We start from the raw sequence: 19,662 nt of genomic DNA on the forward strand, positions 1-19,662 counted from the left end.
CTTTATGCAAGGTATGTAACTGTTCTCTTACTTCATTCTGTTTGAAGAGAACAACTGAACATTCTGCTCAGGTGCATTAAGTTCTCAATTTTATTTCAGTCCAAATGTATTATAAAAGTATGGGGAGTGGATTATGGATCTAAAACTACTTTTTTTTGCAATAGAATACAGAGATTTCAGATTAATCCCAAACCAAAAAGCAGTTTGTTTCTAGTCCTGCAATTAACTTGCTATCTTCTAGATACTTTAATAATTCAATTTTCCACTGGTCTGCTAGCTCACATTTTACCATTACAACAGAGATGTCCTCTCCTATGTGAAACATTTTGTCTAGTTTATTAATAGTGTTGAATCCTCAAGCATTTTTCATAAATGTACTCTAAAGATCAGTAGAAAATCAAGAAGAAATAAATAAAAAAATAACAATCTCATAGAAAAAAAAATGCAGAATTGGGAATACATCCCACATAATTTGAATTCTTGTTTTCTGTACTATTTGATGTTTTTCTTGTACTTTATTATTCTCCCAGGAGATAGAAATTTCTTCAGTCCTTCTATAACTCTATACGGGGAGGTTTTCTGAGATGAGATACAAAATAATAGAGATAAATGTACTATTATTATTATTATTACTACAAATAATATAGAATGAAACAGGTAAAAGCAAAACTAGCTAGCTTGTTTTCTATTGTTTCTTATACATTAATTTATTTGAAAGCTTAAGCACATTTAACATTTATAGAGTATTTTTACAGTAAGGTGAAACCTAATGTGAGGACAAACAAGATTAAATGATACATAGAAACTAAAGAAACAGCAGATGCCACCAGGGAATCCTAGCAGAGGTACTGATGAACACTTCCAGTCCTTCTTAAGTACCAGAACAACCCAAGGACATGAATCATTTTTTCTGGCATAATTTCAGCAATTCAAGGAGTAAAGTTGTTTAAGCTTCCAGTGAGAGCCCTAAGTATTTTCTGCCTTAAATTAACTCACAAACATACTTTCATAGAACTACATTACTTCCATAAATCACTTGTATTAATACCTATATAGAGAAGGAAGGGGGAAAAAAATCAGCTTTTAGGAATCATTATATTTGTTAGCTGTTCCTTAAATAAGAATTCCTCTACCAATAAAGATGCTCCAGACAGCAAACCCTCCCTCTACACAGCAACAAAAGTTCTCTCCAAAGAAACCCCCCAAAGTCAGAAACATCACAACTTCCTCCAAAGATAAAAACCTCAAAAAACGAAAAAACGCCAAAGCACAACAAAAACGACCTACATCCCCACCCCCCAAAAAAAACAAAAACCAATCAAAACCTTAACCACCAGAGAAAGAGCTTCTATCAAGTTTTGTGTGCTCTTGTTTGTTTTTTTTGGTGGCTGTCAGGGTTTTTTTGGTTTTGTTGGGTGTTTTTTGTTTGCTCTTTGTTGTTGTTGTTTTGTTTGTTTCTTTTGTTGTTCTTGTTGGTTTTTTTTAATTCTGAAGAAGATGTATTTTCATTCCAAGGAAGTTCATAACCCACCACAAATTTCATTCTTTGGTTTAGGAAAAAATTTCTTAGTAGTAACTAGGAAAAACTTCTCTGAAAAACTGGAAGACATTCAACCAAATAACTAAGCACTAAGTTGAAAGGAGTAAATCTTGAAAAAAATCTGTTTATCTACATAATGCCTCCTCTCTCATGCCGAGTCATAATTCCCATTTAATCTCAATTACCGTAATAGCATATATGTGAAAACTGTTCATTTAATAATCAAGCCCTTTTTCTTGACCTCTGTCCTCTAAAACTTGTTGATTGTATAGAACACATAGAAATAGAGAATGTGATGGAAGTTATTTGCAGGAGTCAATCTGTTCTACTACCTTGAAATGGAAAGAATTGGAGCTGACCTGTTTTTGCAATGAAGGAAAGCAGCACTGATACATTTCCACACCACAGCAATCATAATCTGCATAATCAACTTACAAAAAACCAAAAATAACAATAAGCTATTGAAAGTTAATATTCTTGTTAATATATTAATAATAAAAATATTTCATAATGTATACTAAACTTCTGCACAGAATTTCCTCACTTTCAGCTCAATCTTTCTACACCCATCACATATAAGATCATTAACAAAACCCTACAGGAGACGCTGATTAGTACAGTTATCTGTTGTTCAGATCATACAAACAATTTTTCTTTTTAATTCTCAGCAGAAGAGTTTCAATATGGTCTCTTTAACTGCCAAAATTAAAGACAGATTTTTTATTCCAAAACTGAATAACTCTCCCTCAGAAGTAATTATTACAAGCAACAGCCAAGCCACTGTGAAACACAAAAAGCAACATTTTCACTTAAGAGAAGGACCAAAATAGCTAAACATCCAACATAACAAAGAGAAATTCAAATCTTTATATAGTCTTTGTATTTTCTTTCTTCAATTTTTAAGTACACTCCATGAATTCTCTACAAGAATTTGCATATACTTAATCCTTTCTCCTCTACATATATGTATGGATTTAGCAAAACATGTTCCTAGAAATTATAAAAATTATTTCTGCTGCTTCTGACACACAGGTTTGAAAGATTTCCATTCGGAATGGACCCTCCTGTATGCAGGAAGGGAAAGACATTCTCTTCCTAACTAGTTTGTTTTCATAAATATGGGTCTCTAAATTAAATTTCAAAGTCAGGCCTATATTCATGGTATCCTTCAAAGTGTACAATCATAATAACTGCATAAAAATCAGAATTTGTTAAACTGAAATTGTTTGAGATTAAGTCTAGCAAGTTGCTTCTGTTTGATGCTAAAGGTAATATAACTACTAAGTCAATAATAAATATAGTGTGGCAATCACTTTAAACCTGAGTATTGGTTTATCTTTGTGCACAAAGGTCAAAATACATTATATTCTGTATTAAATGGCACAATTATAAGTACAAATTAAAGTTCTGAAGATTTGCTCACCCTGGCTCTGGTTAACAGTGTTACTAGAAAATCAGTATTATATGCTATGATGTTTAGTCACATTAATTTGCAATCTTCATGTAACATTTATGTAATGTACCAGTACTCACAGTACATAATACTAGTAACATGAGAGGCAGTGCAGAAAACGGCTGACAGAAGATGCTACAGCTCTTGAAACTAGCAAATGTTTATGGTAAAGCTATAGCATAAATTTCAATGCATATTCCTGTGAGAACAGATCTTCTTAGAGCTTTTGTAGACAGAACTTAATAAAACCTTGGTCTTAAAATCTTAACTAGATTTAAATGGAAGGCACACTATTAAGTCTTACTAATTTCTGATTCTCAGATAACATTGTAACTACTGCTTTAGATCCTTAATGTAAAGGTGTCTTAAGCATAAGGAATGTATTTTGCACTTGGCTTTTTTTATACCTTCTATTTGTTGTGTTTATTTCTAGTAATCTAGAGAAATCACACCTGCACAGAATCACAGAATCAATTAGGTTGGAAAGGACATCTGAGACAGAGTTCAACCTTTATCAGAACACCACCTTGTCAACTAGACCAATGCACTGAGTGCCACATCTAGTCATTTCATCAACACCTATAGGAATGGAAATCCATCACCTCCCTGGGAAGTCCATTGTCATGCTTAACAACCCTTTCTTTGAAGAAATTCCTCCTGTTGTCCAACTTGAACCCTCCCCAGCACACCTTGAGGCTATATCCTCATCTTGTTGCTAATTGACTGTGAGAAGGGGCTGACCCCCACCTTGTTATAATATCCTTTCAGATAGTCCCAGAGAGAAATAAGGTCACCCCTGAGCCTCCTTTTCCCCATGTTAAACAATTCCAGATCCCTCAGCTGTCTCTCAAGGGACTTACCCTCTAGACCTTTTGCCAGCTTAATTGCCCTTGTCTGGACTTGCTCCATCACCTCAATGTCTGTCTCACAGTGAGGGGCCCAGAAACAGACACAGGACTTGAGGTGTCATGTCAGCAGTGCCAAGTGCAGGGGGACAATCACTTGTCCAAGGCCGTGGTCCTTTTGGTCACAGTATTCTTAATACAAGTCTGGATGCCATTGATCTTCTTGGCCAACTGGGCACACGCTGGCTCACATTTAGCACCCCCAGGTTTTTTCCCACTGGGCTGCTTTCCAACTGTTCTTTCCCCAGCATGTAGCACTGTGAGGAGTTGTTTTGCTTGAAGCATAGGACCTCAACCCTGGCCTTGTTGAACCTCACACACCTGCCTCTGTCTGTCTGTCTATCTATCTATCTGTCTAGATCCTTTGCTCTCTAGCAGATCAGCAGACCCACCCAACTTGATGAATTACAGGGGGTCTATTCTGCTCCTTGGCCCTGTCTACCAGCTCATGGCATTGACTGCCTTGTAGATACTGGTCTTTCTTTTAAAGATTGAGGCAAAGAAGGTATGAAGTACCTCATCCTTGGTCACAGCATTCCCCCTCCACATCTAATAGAGAACAGAGATTTTCCATGGCTCTTCTTTTGATGTTAATGTATTTAAAGAGCTTTTCTTATTATCTCTTACAGAAGTGGCCAGATTGAGTTCTAGTTGAGCTTTGGACTTCCTAATTTTCTTTCTACGTGACATAACAACATCCTTGTACTCTTCCTGAGTCTTGATCCTCTTTTTATTTCTTCCTGAGTTACTGCAAAAGCTCCCTGTTCAGCCAGGCCAGTCTTCTTCCCTGCTGGTTCATCTTGCAACAAAATGGGGATGGCTTGCTCCTGCACCTTTAAGATTTCTTTCTTAAGTTATTTCTTTCTAACTTTTCTGGACCTCTTTGTTATTATGGACTGCTTCTCAATGGATTCTCCAAATCAATGTCCTGAATAGGCCAAAGTCCACCTTCAGGAAGTCCAAGATAGATATTTTGTTGACATCCTTCCTTACCTCACCACAGACCAAAAGACATAATTTTAGGGTCACTGTGCCTGACTACCTCCAACAACCACATCTCCCACCAGTCCTCTTTTTGCAAACAGCAGGTCCATAGAGACACCACCCCAGTAGGCTCACTTACCATTTATGTCTGGAAGTTCTCTTCCACGCACTCCAGGAACCTCCTAGACTGCCTTCTCTCTGCTGTGTTGCACTTCCAGCAGACATATGGCAAGTTAAGTCTCCCGCAAGAAAAATTGCAAGGAATCATGAAACATTAGCCAGCTGCTTACAGAATAGTTAATCTCCCTTTTCATCCTGGTTGGATGGTCTAAAAGAGACTCACAATCATGATATCTCCCTCGCTAGCATTCCTCAATTCTTACAGAGGCTCAATCTTATAATCTATCCATTCAAATCACTCCTTAATGTATAGAGCCACCCCACTGCCTCTCCTTGCTTGTTTGAAGAGCTTGTAGCCATCCATTGCAGCATTCCAGCCATGTAAGTCATCCCAACACATTTCTCTGATGGCAACTACATAATATCCTACTGCACATCACATATCATTTCTTTTCAGTAATGTGAAGAGAAGAATCAAAATTCAAAGTCTACATTAAAATATCTATTGAAAAAAGTTCTAATTAAATTGATCTCAACTATAGCATATCAAATTTGCAAGTCACCTAAAGACTGTACAAATACCTTGTTACACACTTTATGATTCTGAATTTATGGTTTACAAGACATAAAAAGAACAGAAGGATGTTAATTCATTCCATAGTTTCTACAAAAGCAATCCTCTTACTCTCTGCTAAATTCCAAATTGACTGTTCAAAGCTAAGCCAAAGAAAAAAAATAAAACATCTAATTGATGTTTTATGTTTAATCATTTTGTTTAATGATACTATGAATTGTCTTTTCAAAACCATCTGATTTGCTGGTTGCCTTTATCTGTGGTTTTTATATGTTTGTCTACACATAATGCTGCTCCTGCCTGCACTTGTGTGCCCTTCAATAGAGTTGGCTAAGATTCTGCTCAACTAGTGATTAATTTACAAAAATTCAAATGCAAGTTTTTAGTCTGTTAAAAATATTTGAAATAAATATATTAAAAGAGAAGGGCTGTATTATAAAATACACTCAAGCATTTCCCATAATAATGAATAAGGGGAGTCTCTTGGGATCTCCAGCAATGTACACTTTCACAATAACGACCTGCAATGCTCTCCACGGCCTCCACAGTCCTGTACACTCCAAACTTCTATCTCTTCTACCAAATCTTCTAATTGGTAGATTTCCAATCTACCTTCTTCTTCAGTAACAGTCCTGTTTGCTAAATGTACAAGAATAAAAGTTTCATAAAGACATGAAAACCAGTAAAATCAGGTTTACTGTTTGTTTTGTCAGTGTTCCTGATAATCAATATCGTACAATCCTTTTAGAACCATCATCCAATATACTTGTTTCCAACAGATTATTTAGAAGAAACATGAGCGTTTTAAAGCTATATAAACAATCTATGCTAGCTTTGTTTTGTAATTCCTAATTCACTAGGCATCCACCTTAGCCTACTCATGCTAGATATACTTCAATATTTTGATTAGCGTAGAAAAGCCACCCATACTGTTTTCAAAACATGACTATTCATTTCAACTACTAATAAGATTTTTATTTTTCTAAATTGGAAATGCAATTTCTGAAGAGAAGAAAATTATTCTATTTCTTTTTAGTCAATAATATAGGTCATTACAATGAATTTAGGCACACCTTTTTAAGATGCCAAGTAAAAATAACATACTATTCTGGTATGCTGTATATTCTATTAAAAAAAAAAAAGTTGAAGCAACAATCAAATCTTTTTCTTTGCCATTAAATTTTAACCAGAAGTCTTATCTCAATTTGACTTCAATTTTATAGTCAAACCCCTGCCCAGTTATCAGCTGGTTATCTTTCTGACCAAGTAGGTCTGCCTGTACCAAGTTTGGTATTATACAGTATCATGTAAGTCTGAAATGAAACAGAAAACAGCAAGGAAGTCTGGTTCATATAGTCCTTTAAATAGGAACTATATAGTTCTACTGAACTCATTGATTTAATGTTGTTATTGAAGAATATACAAACACATTTTTACTTCATGTTTTTTTTCCAAGCCAAATTTAACTACAGACCTGATTTTCACTTGTAAAGAGAGAGATGAGAAATAGCTATGATATGATATTAGAATGTACAAAAGAGGGAAATAATTACACATATTTTGTCTTTCCTTCATTTCCACTGGAAGGACACCTATGTCATGATTTTAATTAATAAGAAAAGGAACTATTACACTCATTAAAAAAAAAACAAACCAACAGTGAATTATGTACCCTGCACATATTAAAGCCAAAGTTAATTTGCTGACATCAAAGATTGCTAAACATACACCAAGTCCAAAACCAAAAAGCTCCTAATTAATGCCAAATCCCTGAAAAAATAGGTCTGAGCTAGTCTTCTGTATGATAGCAGCCTGAAAATTCACAAGTCATGGTGCTGCTTTTTTCCATTTACTTGCTGTAGAAACCATTTAATGCACACTGTTGCATATGCAATTTTAATAGCAGTTGAACTTGGAAGTACATCCTTTCTGACTGCTTGTATTAAAACTAACCAGAAGAGTGGGTGGCTTAAAAATTGTTAGATTCCTGAGTTTAAAAGCCAGACTTTTTCATGGTGAACTTATTTAAAAGCCTTACCCTGTCCTCATTACTCCATGAATGCTATACAGGTTAAATGCATAGCACAAGTTGGACTGCTTCACTATTTCCCCCCACCCCCATACTTGACACCTCTTTAGCAATTTCACAGGTCAAAATTTACACTGTTACTGAAAAATTATACAGACTATGTGAAGAAGTTTGACAATTGCATCTGTAGATTTTTTTAGTATATTGGTTTATTTCTTTCTAACAGGGATGACCCCTCCTCCAAGCTGGCAGCTCAACAAGGAACCTCAAATAGTGGGTCTTACATACTCCCCACAATAGTGGGGAGTATTGTTTTCTTCTTTACTCAGTGGCACAGATCCTGCCACAATCTAATAATTAAATATCCAGATTCAATTTTCAACAGAAACATCCTTTAGCTATGATGTGCAACTCCTCCTATTGACATGCTATGCCAAATTATTTACAGATACATACCATTATTTTTACTTGCCTGTTGAATTCTAAGTGAAATGAAAATACAGCCTTGCCATGGCTGCATTCTTCATTTTTGCATATTAGAAGGCACATTATTAAGCTCAGTACTAATTTAATGAGTGCTGGTATTTCCGCTATTCATATTATGCAGGATAGCAATAGCCTATGAACCACTCTAAACAGAAAACATTAAGAAAAACAAAAGGAAAACAACTTTTAAATCAAAGGCTTAAAATAGTAAATTAATAAATAAACTGGAGTTGTTTAAAGATATACCTGGAACACTAAGTGTCTTGCAACTACTGTAACACCCATTAAGGTACTGAATTAAGGACAAAATTAAGGTACCCATTAAACACAAAATCTTCACAAATATCATTCAGAAAATAAAGAGAAACTCCAAAAACATGGAAGAGTAATGCCTTTATTTCCCAGAAGAAGATGACTCTCAGAGACATACAAAAGGAAGACAAGTTAGAAAGCTTTGTACACCTGAGAGCTCTTGTGTGTTTGGCAGTGGGATGCCACAATGTTGGGACAGTTAATTCTTGTGCTCTTTACACAAATAAAAAGCTATAAAATTGCTGAAGAACAGTATCCTTCCGCATACATTACATGTTCACTACAGCATATATTAGAATTAAAATGGGAAGAGGGCAAAGCCTGAAAGAGTACTTTCATAACACAAGTGATGAAATCTTATATTAAGAGTGTCCCTTTTCTCCTCATTTCCCCAGAATTAAATAAACAAGATGCGTGAACTTTTCCCATAGAAGTCAAGTAAATATGCTAGCTGGTTGTAAAGCAAGAAACCTGTTGACCAAAAAAAAGACAGATCTGTATATTATGCATTCCACTGTTACGGTTTTTCCATGGACTTTAAGGTGAGTAGAAAATCAGGTGTGAATTAACAAAATATAAAGGCTATAAAGAAATAAAGAAAAACTAGAATTCACTCAATGTATGTGTAAGTACTTCAAGGATCTAAATATGAAGCAAATTTAAAAAAAAACAAAACAAAATTAAAAATCCAACTTTCACACAAGAAGCCTTAACTCCGTGATTTTCTATTTTAGAGAAATTAGGGCTAAATTTCAAAGGCTGAATTAAAAAAAAAAAGTCTGTAATTGTCTTATATATAAGTAAGAGAAGAATTACCTTTTGTAAAAAATCTGAGTGCTGTCTCAGTTCAGGTGTTGCTAAACTGAATGCTAATTTCTTATTCTCTTTTCACATGTGCTAGGAACATGCTAGGATATTTTTCTACCATCAGTGGGGATTAAGTGAACTCAGTGGATGTTACAATGACTACAAAGGGATCAAATGTGTTTTTATTTAGTAATTACTGAAGGCAAACATATAATTGATTTAAAGCTACAGGCTGTTATTCAAGTGTTACTTTAATGAAATACTGCCAAGCCACTTAATATTCTCAAGGCTACCTGTCACCTGAAAAAGGCAAACTCCCATGACCTTGTGTAGAATACTAAAAGATGGTATAATGTGTATGTCTCAACACACTGTTGGAAAGAAAAAGATGCTGCTGGAGAAGGGGGCCATGGAGAGGCAGGGCAGCACTTTTCCAGGACAAACATCCTTATTCTAGTTCTTGGAGATGAGCACAATGCAGTGCAGCTCAAAGGCAAGAATAAGACTGAGGAGTGGCCATGGACTACAAACGTGAGGATCAAGACCAGCTAAGACCCCTGAAGCCCTCTGGCCAACTCCCAGAAATATCTGAAAGAATGGACTGTGCATGAGAACTAATTCAAATAGAAAGTGAGAAGCTTAGGTTTCCTCACTCTAGAGCTATCTATAAGTCCTTGCAAATATTCACAGGAACAAAGATTTTGTTATAGATACTAAATATTCTTCTACAGGAATGGGGCAAGCTACCTTAAGGATCCTTTAATTCCCTAGAACAAAGAAAGAATTAAGGCAGATTAAATTATTCCATATTGCTTCCAAGGTATCATCAGGTTTAATCAAGTCTGATAAAAATCTTTCATGTTCCTGTAATTACTGAATAGTATTGCAAACACTTTTCCATTACATTTAAAAGTTCCATTTTAACATGTAACCTTACCAGCACGATTAAGCAGCAAAGAAATGTGTGATGTGAGTGAACACTAAAATATTTAAACCTGACTGCAGTATCAAGTTCTGTACATCACCTATTTGATGGGAATGGCTTAAACATATATGATTACCTTTCATATGCCAGTGATGCAGCAGTCATCTCATACAAAGGAAACAGATATTCCTTAACCCATTATTTCTGGTATACGTGTCCTGATTTTTCTTCCTAATTATTTTCAGAAACTATTTAAATTTTGTCAATTTAGGTACATATGAAACTGACAATACTACACACTATGACATTAAAACAGATAGAAATGCAAGATTTTTCTAAGTCAAATGGACTATTACTTCTTTAAAACTGATGTTATTATTTCATTCTTACAGCATTTTAAATCTTTCTGTGCCAGGAATGGATCGGCCCTTGTGCCAAAGGAGCTCAGCTGAGTCAAAATTAGGGAAAGAACTAGGATGTTTGAAACATCCCCGAACATTAAATTACCTAACCCTAACATTAAATTAAATGTCTGCTTTCACAAACTTTCCTGAGCCAAATAAAGCACATCTGTATACTGAAAACAGATAGTGGTTTTACAAGTAAACAAAAAAGCAGATGAGTCTCTATTCACTATCTATGCACTTGAGAACAGTGGTATTTTTTTCATATATGAATGCATATATATTTATATATTCATATATGTATGCAGTGATCTCACAGAAAGAGATATTTTATTATTTGAGACTGATTTTTCACCAAATTATATTGCATAGGCTGCACCAATTGCATAAATATCCTTAAGGAAACAGAACGAAAGCAGCAATACTGTAATGGGTTCTGACCCCTCCTCACTTCACTCTCATTGAGGCACCATGGTTACAGATTAATTACCCAAGCATTACCCTTTGCATTAAGCTAAATAATCTTACTTCTCAACTGAGGGTAAAATGAAGACAGCTGCAAGGTTAAACTTTCTAAAAGAGATTAGGATGGATTCCTAACAATCACAACTATTTGGCATCCCACATACCATTCAGCATCTAAAGAACAGTCTAAATTTCAAAGAATATACTTCTTGTTTACATTCAGAGTTTCAAAAGGTTAGTGCACTCAGCCAGCTGTCCCCCTCTGAAATTCAAGTCATCAGATTAGACTCTTTCAGCTCACTTGAAAGAAAACCCATTGCAGATTACAGGTATTAAGCCTCTCAAAAATATCTGGTCCCTTGGCAAATGTTGTCTCCCTTCACAGAAGGGGGAAGAAAACAAATCAAAACCAACAAAAAATCAACAGTACTTCTTTTCAGAGGAGGAAATACCAGGACCTTCTGTACTCTCCATAGAACAGAGGGGTAGAAGTACAGCAGGACTGATGTACTATGCCAGCCTTTGATAAGTAGTAAGAATACAGTAGCTATTTTGAACATTTCGGCATTGAAAATAATGATTAGTAATCAACTGATTAGTTTCAGCATACCATCTCAAAGGTTCAGCTACTAAACACAGTTCTTTGATTTGCACCCTTGCTGAGTTTCACCCCATCCTGAAAAATACTTAACAAAAAAACCTAAATGAAGCAGTATAAAAATTAATTTTGTTTTTCCACTTTCAAAGATAGACAGTCCTTCTTTGCACATAGAACACTACCTCAGGAGGAAGAAACTTCTTTAACCATCTAATACAACCCAGAGCACAGCTGCTGTTTTTCAGTCTTGTCAGCTCAATTTTTGCACATATTTTTTTCTTTTCCACATTTCAGTAAAATCTCAGGTTTTTTCCCCATGTTTATTGTCACAGACTAGCCTGAAACAAACACATGCCTGCAAAATCATTCAAACATTATGAGGATGACACATATATAGTGGGCATAGTGTAATTGCTGGCCTCATTCCAGCTCTTGTCTCACCAAGAAATTTTGAGGTACAAAGTCACAGCTCCTACTTCTGTAGTCATTCATATCAACAAAAACATAGAATCACCTGAAGAACTGTACCAACTATAGAGAATTCAACAATATAAAGCATGCAAATGAGTAAAATATTTTGTTTACCATTTACCAGGTAATTTGTCTCCCCTCCTACTACCAAAGCAAGTTATATAAACACCCATAAAAACTACTGATCATTTGTTTATGTATGATTTCACTATGGTGAAACTACAGAGACTGGACCCCAGCATAAATCCCTGCTTCCCTGTAGCACAGAATGTGTTTTGGCACTGTCAAAGCAAGAGCATATATTTGGGTCATGGGTAGAAGTGTAATGGCCTGGAAGACTTTTAAAAAGAGACATCAGAAAGATATTTTGCTTGAGTTCCATCTCCAACTAAAAGGGAAAGTTTTTAGTCCTGCAATTACATGTGACTCAGCAAATGCATGCTCCGTTTTCTAAGTGCTTTAATTTGTTAAAAGTAGGTTTACTTTATTTTTCAACTGGCTTCCATTTTCATAGTTTGCAAATGCAAAGAAAACCTACCTATTTCCTGCAAGGAAAATGACCACAAATTGACCAAATATGACCATTCATAATTAACAACAAGAATATGTAAATAGCTGAAAAAGTCAAGATTTTGGGTAATATACGCTAGCTGGCAGAAAATTAATCTTTTCTTCCTAAGACAGCACAAGAAGACAAAACACACCAGAATTTTTTGACACTCCTCTAGTTTTTTCCATAGAAATTATTAATCAATATCAACAAGATATCAAGAAATTCTATACACACCTATTTCTTCAGCTTGCAAGATTCGTGTACCGATTTCTCTAATGTTGACTGAAGTATTGTTTTTATCTACAAATATAGCAGAAAAAGAGGGAACACTACAAAAACTATTGCTAAAATAAAAACCAGTAAAATAAGCATTAAAAAAGCAGTGGAATTGTGCAAAGGGTAAGGTAAGTAGGTAAGGAAAAAGAGTAAAGAAAACTATAGTAGCAGATAAAAACTGCTATTTGATGAAATGTTGTATTTATTCTTCAGCATTTCTAAAAAGGTACTTGCCCTCCAATGTGTTTGAAGTAGCAAATATAACAATACACATCTTAAACATTTGCACAACATTAAGACTGAAAGATGGTATGAAAAATCTTTTTTGCTATCTGACAAACATATTACTTGACTTCTAAATAGAGAATATTTACAACCTGACCCTTACAAGACAGATGGCGCATCCATTGTGCAAAACTAGACAATGGGAAGAAACACTGCTCTGACAAGTAGAATAAATGAGACTTCTTTGTTGGCAGAGTGGTACTTCGTAAGGAATACTGTCTGTGAACAGTTTTCTATTAAATATAGAAAATATTGAGCTCACAATCTCTGAATTGAACTGAACAAGGGATTACAATTTAGGTTAAGATACCCTTGTCTTCTATCTTTACTGTAAACTAATGAATGAGACACAGGAAACTGTCAGCATTCTAATTTTTATAAACACAAAGGATACATTAAGATGTCAAAAGTAACTCCATGGCAAGTCTCCTGGGCAGAAATGCGTTATACATAGCATAACAAGCAGAATTCCAACATCATAAAAGAGCATTTTTTAAATTTTTCTGGCCAAGCTGGGACTTCTTGGATTTTTAGTTTAGGTTCATGACCTTTGATATATGGAGCACTATCAATATTGTCAATGCATTTTAATCTGTTCCTTTGGCAACAAGGTGCAAGCAGCTTCTAGTTTGCTGTGTTAGGCACTTTCTTATAAGTTGTCAAAAAAGCCATCAAGCCAAACACATCTCATGAAATTATGGAGTTGCACCACTGGTTTAAGCACCGGTTATGTTTAAACACAATCCACAACAAATGCACATAGTTTACAGGGATAATATGGCCACAAGTCACATCCTAAATACTATGTCTGTACCTCAAATATAAATCCTTACAACCCATTAACCAAACAAGCATCATCATCCACATTCATGGAAATCAGAAAGCTTTTAGGGCCCAGAAAATTCAGACAACAAAACTGTGAACTCTGTGCAGGAGTTCACAACTATTATTATTTATTTATTAAATAAATAATATTTATCACCCCTGCATTTCTGAAAGAATTCAGAAAGCATATTAAGAACTTACAGCAAAAAAAGTATTATATTTTCTCCCAAAGAAGTAGCCTACTAACACTCTGCAGAATTAATCTTCATTTGTGGGGATGAGAAAGGACACCATCAGACCATAGTCTGAGATCTCAGAAGTGAAAATCAGCTCTGGCTACCTGCCAGAGAGAATGTTACAATGTCTTGGATACACCCAAGAGCATTAACATTCAATGAGCCTCATACTTTACTTCAAAGATTATGAAGAAGGTTCTATCTACTCTCTTACCAGTCTAAATAAAAAACAGTTACTTTCCACATATGATTATAGCCCAGTGTTTCTAAGACCAAAAAGATCTTAAAAACTAGAAACAAGGATTTTCAACTTTCTCGCACTCCATGCCAGTACCATAACATCAGATATGTTCCTCTTTATTTTTTCCTCAAGTCACAGGCTGAGTAATTTAAACACCTTTATCTGAAAGGAGGAAAAAATATTTTCATATCTCTTAAAAAATAATTACCAAACCAAACAAATGTAAAAAAAATAGCTGACCTTAAAAGTACATCCAAAGAAAGCTCAACCATTCTCAAGCTTAATTAGGAAATTCATCATATTTTTATCACTTCCAACAACAGACTGACAATGAATGCAGTTTTAGAGAAAAAAATGACTACCGGGTAGTTCCCTACAATTAAAAAATTCTGACTTTTACAGCCCTCTTATTTTTACATGCATTTAATGAGTTGTTGTAGTAAGTAGAAATATTACAATTGTTATTACAATAACAATTGTTATTTGAAGTTCATCTTGTTGGGTTTGGTCCTATTCTTTGCTCTTAAGCATTCTACTGCAATCAAATTATTCAGCGTCTTGTGTCTTTGTCATATTTCACATGTGGACAGAAAGGAATGCACCATCAGAGAAAAAAAAAAAAAAAGGGAAAGCTCTATTTCACATCAGACTTTTTCTAAGAAGTAGTACTTTTGTTGTTTAGACAAAAAAAAATTGGTATACAGCTTTTCAATAGTAAAGTCCAAAATTCAGACGACTGACCTTTAATCTAAAAGTAGGGAGGTCTCACCAGACAAGATCATCTGGACCATAAATCTTAGCTACTGAACCCAATGACTGCCTTCGTGTAAGATTTTACAAGTAGCATTCCAGTTAGACTGCTAAGGTGTCTGGGGCCACAGAAGTACGCAAGTGGACCACAGAAGAAGATCCTTATTGTACACTGTCTCTACTCCCTGAACTCTCAGGGCAGTGAGACTCATTTCTGATGTAATACGAAAACCCTGTATTTTTTTCATCATTTGAAAATAATCAACATACAAAATCTATCCCATTAAATCTGCAAAAATGGAAATGTCAAAGGCAATATAAAAGTGGACATGAAAAAACAATTTCCATAACTTTTATCAAGCTAAATTCATCTTCAGAAATGTTCCACTTTACATTTTGAGACACTGATTTTAGAGCAGTGATTTTTACTTACGCCATCAAAACATACATGTTTAACTGGATAGACAAATCCAATTCAATCTCATAACCTCTTTGGCACTACAACCGACCAGAAATATGATTAAGATTTATCACTGTGTCTCAAAGCCATACCAAAATCCAGTTCAGATAACACAGAAAAGATTATTCATTACAAAACCATGAACTTCCTGTTATTTTATGGGCATCTGATTAATGCTTATGATTTTAGACAGAGTTTAGAAGTTACAAATTATTGTACTGTATATATTATATCATACAATTATGAAATAATGGTGATACCTGTGTCCTTTTTTCTTCTTAACAACATTATCAAACATGAAAAAATTTCATATTGCCTTAATGTAGCTTAACTCATCAATTTATATTTGTTTGCAATTAGGCTTGAAGACATGCTGAGATCTTTCAAAACTATCACCATTACATGATGCAAAAAAGATGGCATCACTGCCTGACAAGGAACAAAAATCCATGAGCTGTCCACCTCTGCAACAAGTACTGTGTTTACTCATTTCAGTACCAAAATATGAAATAGAGTACAAACTTCTACAAAATAAATCCTCAGGATGGAAAACCCTGTCCTGCAAAGTTAATATTTTACCTTAGCTAAGTAATTTCACATGGTAAGATACTGTACCCTGCTTTTTTTGCCAGAAAAACTAGGCCTGCAAACCTACCTTGTTGGGTCCAACCAATGAATTAGCCATAGGTTTACAAGTATTAGCTGCCAGAGCCAGAACTGCCTTCTATTGAAGGAGATTAAAGCATAATCTCTTTCCAGTAAATGGTATGTTGACAGCATTACATTTTTTTAACTTCCAGTATATGCTGTTGAATTTCTACACAGCCAGTTAAAAAACAAGGGACTGCTGAAGAGAGTAGACCAGAACTTTTATAAATCTCCAACTCTACAACAGAGTTTCAGTCTCCTTTTTTAACAGGATGACCAACCTGTTTGCAAAAACTCACTTTACAACACATACTACACTTGGGTGATTTCTCTCCCATTGATCATTTTCATCTCTCAATTAGGTAAGAACATAAAACATCACAGGCCACAACACTGTGCTCTTATGAAAATATACACCATCCTTAGAATTATAGTTTTCATAATTAGCATCCACGTGCCGATTTCAACTTCTTGATATTCTTTCCAACTATGTTTTGAAAGTTGAGGGGGGATTTGAATTTATTAGTGTTTTTTTTACAATTATCCAGACTTTGCTATGCTTCGTTTCTCATACTGGTAACACTTGCTCAAGAAGATAAGGACTCATTCTTATGGCTTTATATAAATACCTTAACTCCCATGAATGTTCAGGCAGTTTTTAAGTTTTCTATTATTATATCTATATATTATTTTATATTATATTAATATTATATATATAAATACAATATAATTATATTATCTATATTATATCTATATATTATGTTTAATATTATTCTTCTTTTTAAACTTTCTATTATCTCTTTTCAGAACTTAATCAGCACAATTTCATGCAAGATGCAAACCTGCGTCTGCAAAAGCTGGTTTGGTGCTTCCTCTCCATTTTAACTCTTCTTCCAAGGATGCATCATTCTTTAATAAGCATAAAATTATTAATCCAAATTAGTGCTAACAATGACTGCTAGTGAAAGTTTCCTTAGACCTTAATTACATCAGAATTGAAGCACAATATATTCCTCTAAGTGCTATATTCCAAAGCACATCAGCATGGCTCACATGGACCAGCACTGTGGAAACCCCTAACCAGAAATGTTACCTAAAAAACTACTCTTCTTGTGCCAATAAAAACCTGTTCTAAAATAAGGAAGTTACTGGATAATTGAAGCAATTTCCTGATTTCTCCCTGCATTTGTACATATTCCCCTTTCAGAGATTTTCAGTTATTATTTCCCTGTGTGTGTAGCTCCTGCTGTCCCTTTGTAGGACAATATAGCAGGCACACTTTTTTTTTTTTTCTTTTTGCATCTCAGTGAACAATTAAGCCTTAAAATATGCATTGCTTCTCCAAAAGGTCACTTTGTCGCCCATTTTGTGGGACAAGACACAGCATAAAGGGAAAAGTCACATTTCCCTGAAAAATGTACATGACCTCCAAGAACATGCTTTATAGACTCATTACTATTTATTACACACTTATTTCTGTATTATTATCCTAACACAGCAGAGAAATACCATAGTCAAAATTTGGGCTTGATTTAGGAGGAACTGGAAGTTGAGCAGTCTAAACAGAGAGCAGTATCATAATAGATCTGCTCTGCACACAACAATAATTTCTCATCTGTGTACATCAAGACAATGGAATAAGGTATCTCAACATTGTCTTTTCTTTGCTGAATATATTATACTCACAACACAGACAATATACTATGTCTGAGAAAGTGAGCAGAATGCATTATCTTAGAACACTGTATGGTCAGGTCAGGTTTATTTTTAAGTTGTAATAGATTTTGTTCATATTTTATATTTTCTTACACACTTTCACAGAAAGGCATTATTTTCGATTGCAGCAACTTTTTATACATTTACTGGCATTGAGATAACACTACAATAGCTTACAGTAAAAAAAAAAAAACCTTGGGTCTATATTCAAATATAGAATCTTAACTGAGATTGTTCAAGTATTTTTAATTTTTTTTCACTCTATAAGGGAAAACGTTAGCTAATCTCAGTTTCAGTTGTTTGCCTTTCATTACAATGAAACTGTCTATCTGATTTAACTACCCTATATAGAAAGCTTCCATTTGTCACTGCCTTGTTACATCCCACAAGCTGTGGATGAAGCTGTAAAGTACCATCTCTTTCCCAGCATAAAAAACCAACAACCAACTAACCAAACAACAACAACAGAACAAACAAACAAAAAACACCACCAAGAAAACATTCAATCTTGTGACGATCAGGAGCGGGCGCGAGACAGATAAGAATCAGAGACAATCTTTGCTGTAAACTTAACACCCCAGTAAAACCTGAAATCCGTATTATTTCTCTTCAAAGCACTGAATCTGTAAAAGGAAACAAAGCAGGAGCACTCTAAGGAAAACAGCTGTGGTTACTCACCTAGTGCCAAAGATCAGAGCAGGAAAGAGAGGCAGCACGTAATAAGCAGCGACTAGTTTCATACTGGGCCTCCTTCCTTCGTTCCGTTCCTCACACTGGTCTTCACATCGACCCTGTCCCTGTCTCCTCCAACCTCGCCTACTCAAGGGAGCTGCCCGCCTGCTGCGGAAAGATTCCACCTCCGCCAGCGTAGACAGGCGGCGTGAGGATGGGAACGCTAAGCGGGATTTGAGCTCCGGCAGCGATATCACGAGGCAGAGCGAGCCGCCGCCGCGAGCCAAAAGCCCGCCCGGCGCCTGCTCCAGCACGCCCCGCAGGCTGCGCCAGGACGCGCCCCTTAGGGGCGGCCGAGGAGAGATTACGACGTGATGCTCGAAGGTTCATTCCAAGGGGACAGCGAGGCACGGCCGAGAAATCCTTCCTGGAAGAAAAAAAAGGGTTGAGAAAGCTGCAGTCAAAAACACCACCTGTATTTTGCAGTTAGTGTCTTTATGTGATACGACTATAAACAAGACAGATGATGTAGAGGCAGGAGCTGTTCCAAGTACATATCAAGCCCCAGAGCAGCCTGTCATTACACATAGCCCGGTGTCATTTGTGCAAAGCAGGAACACACAAGCTACTATTTCAATCAGTTGTTCATTCACCCCATATCAAGTTGAAGGTAGGAACTTCAGAATAAGGATTTAGAACAATGTCATCTCTAAAAGCCCTTCAGCACCTGAAACAATGAACAAGACCTTCAAATAAATAAATAACCTTTTCCTGTTTCCTGTGTTTGTATTCTCCCAATCTTAATAAAAAAATTACATAAATCAGCATTGGTTAAAGAAGTTTTCAGTGTGTAGATGATTGCCTACCTTAACAGAAGTTCATCTGATGGCAAATAATATGAAAGTATAGCATCTAAACAGAAGTAAT

General features: G+C 35.4%; 1 protein-coding gene across 2 annotated transcripts in view; it reads right to left on the reverse strand.

Moving 5' to 3' along the window:
* Nucleotides 1-19,105, reverse strand: part of LUZP2 (leucine zipper protein 2) — a 270,961-nt gene extending 251,856 nt beyond the window's left edge. For both annotated transcript variants that reach the window (XM_015630315.2, XM_015630312.2), the window contains exon 1: nucleotides 18,742-19,105. In XM_015630315.2, coding sequence (XP_015485801.1) covers nucleotides 18,742-18,803 — 62 coding nt within the window. In that variant the 5' untranslated portion in view covers nucleotides 18,804-19,105. The remainder of the gene's footprint in view (nucleotides 1-18,741) is intronic.
* Nucleotides 19,106-19,662: the final 557 nt, after the last annotated feature.

Source organism: Parus major, chromosome 5 (assembly GCF_001522545.3).
Source record: "Parus major isolate Abel chromosome 5, Parus_major1.1, whole genome shotgun sequence".
Taxonomy (NCBI): domain Eukaryota; kingdom Metazoa; phylum Chordata; class Aves; order Passeriformes; family Paridae; genus Parus; species Parus major.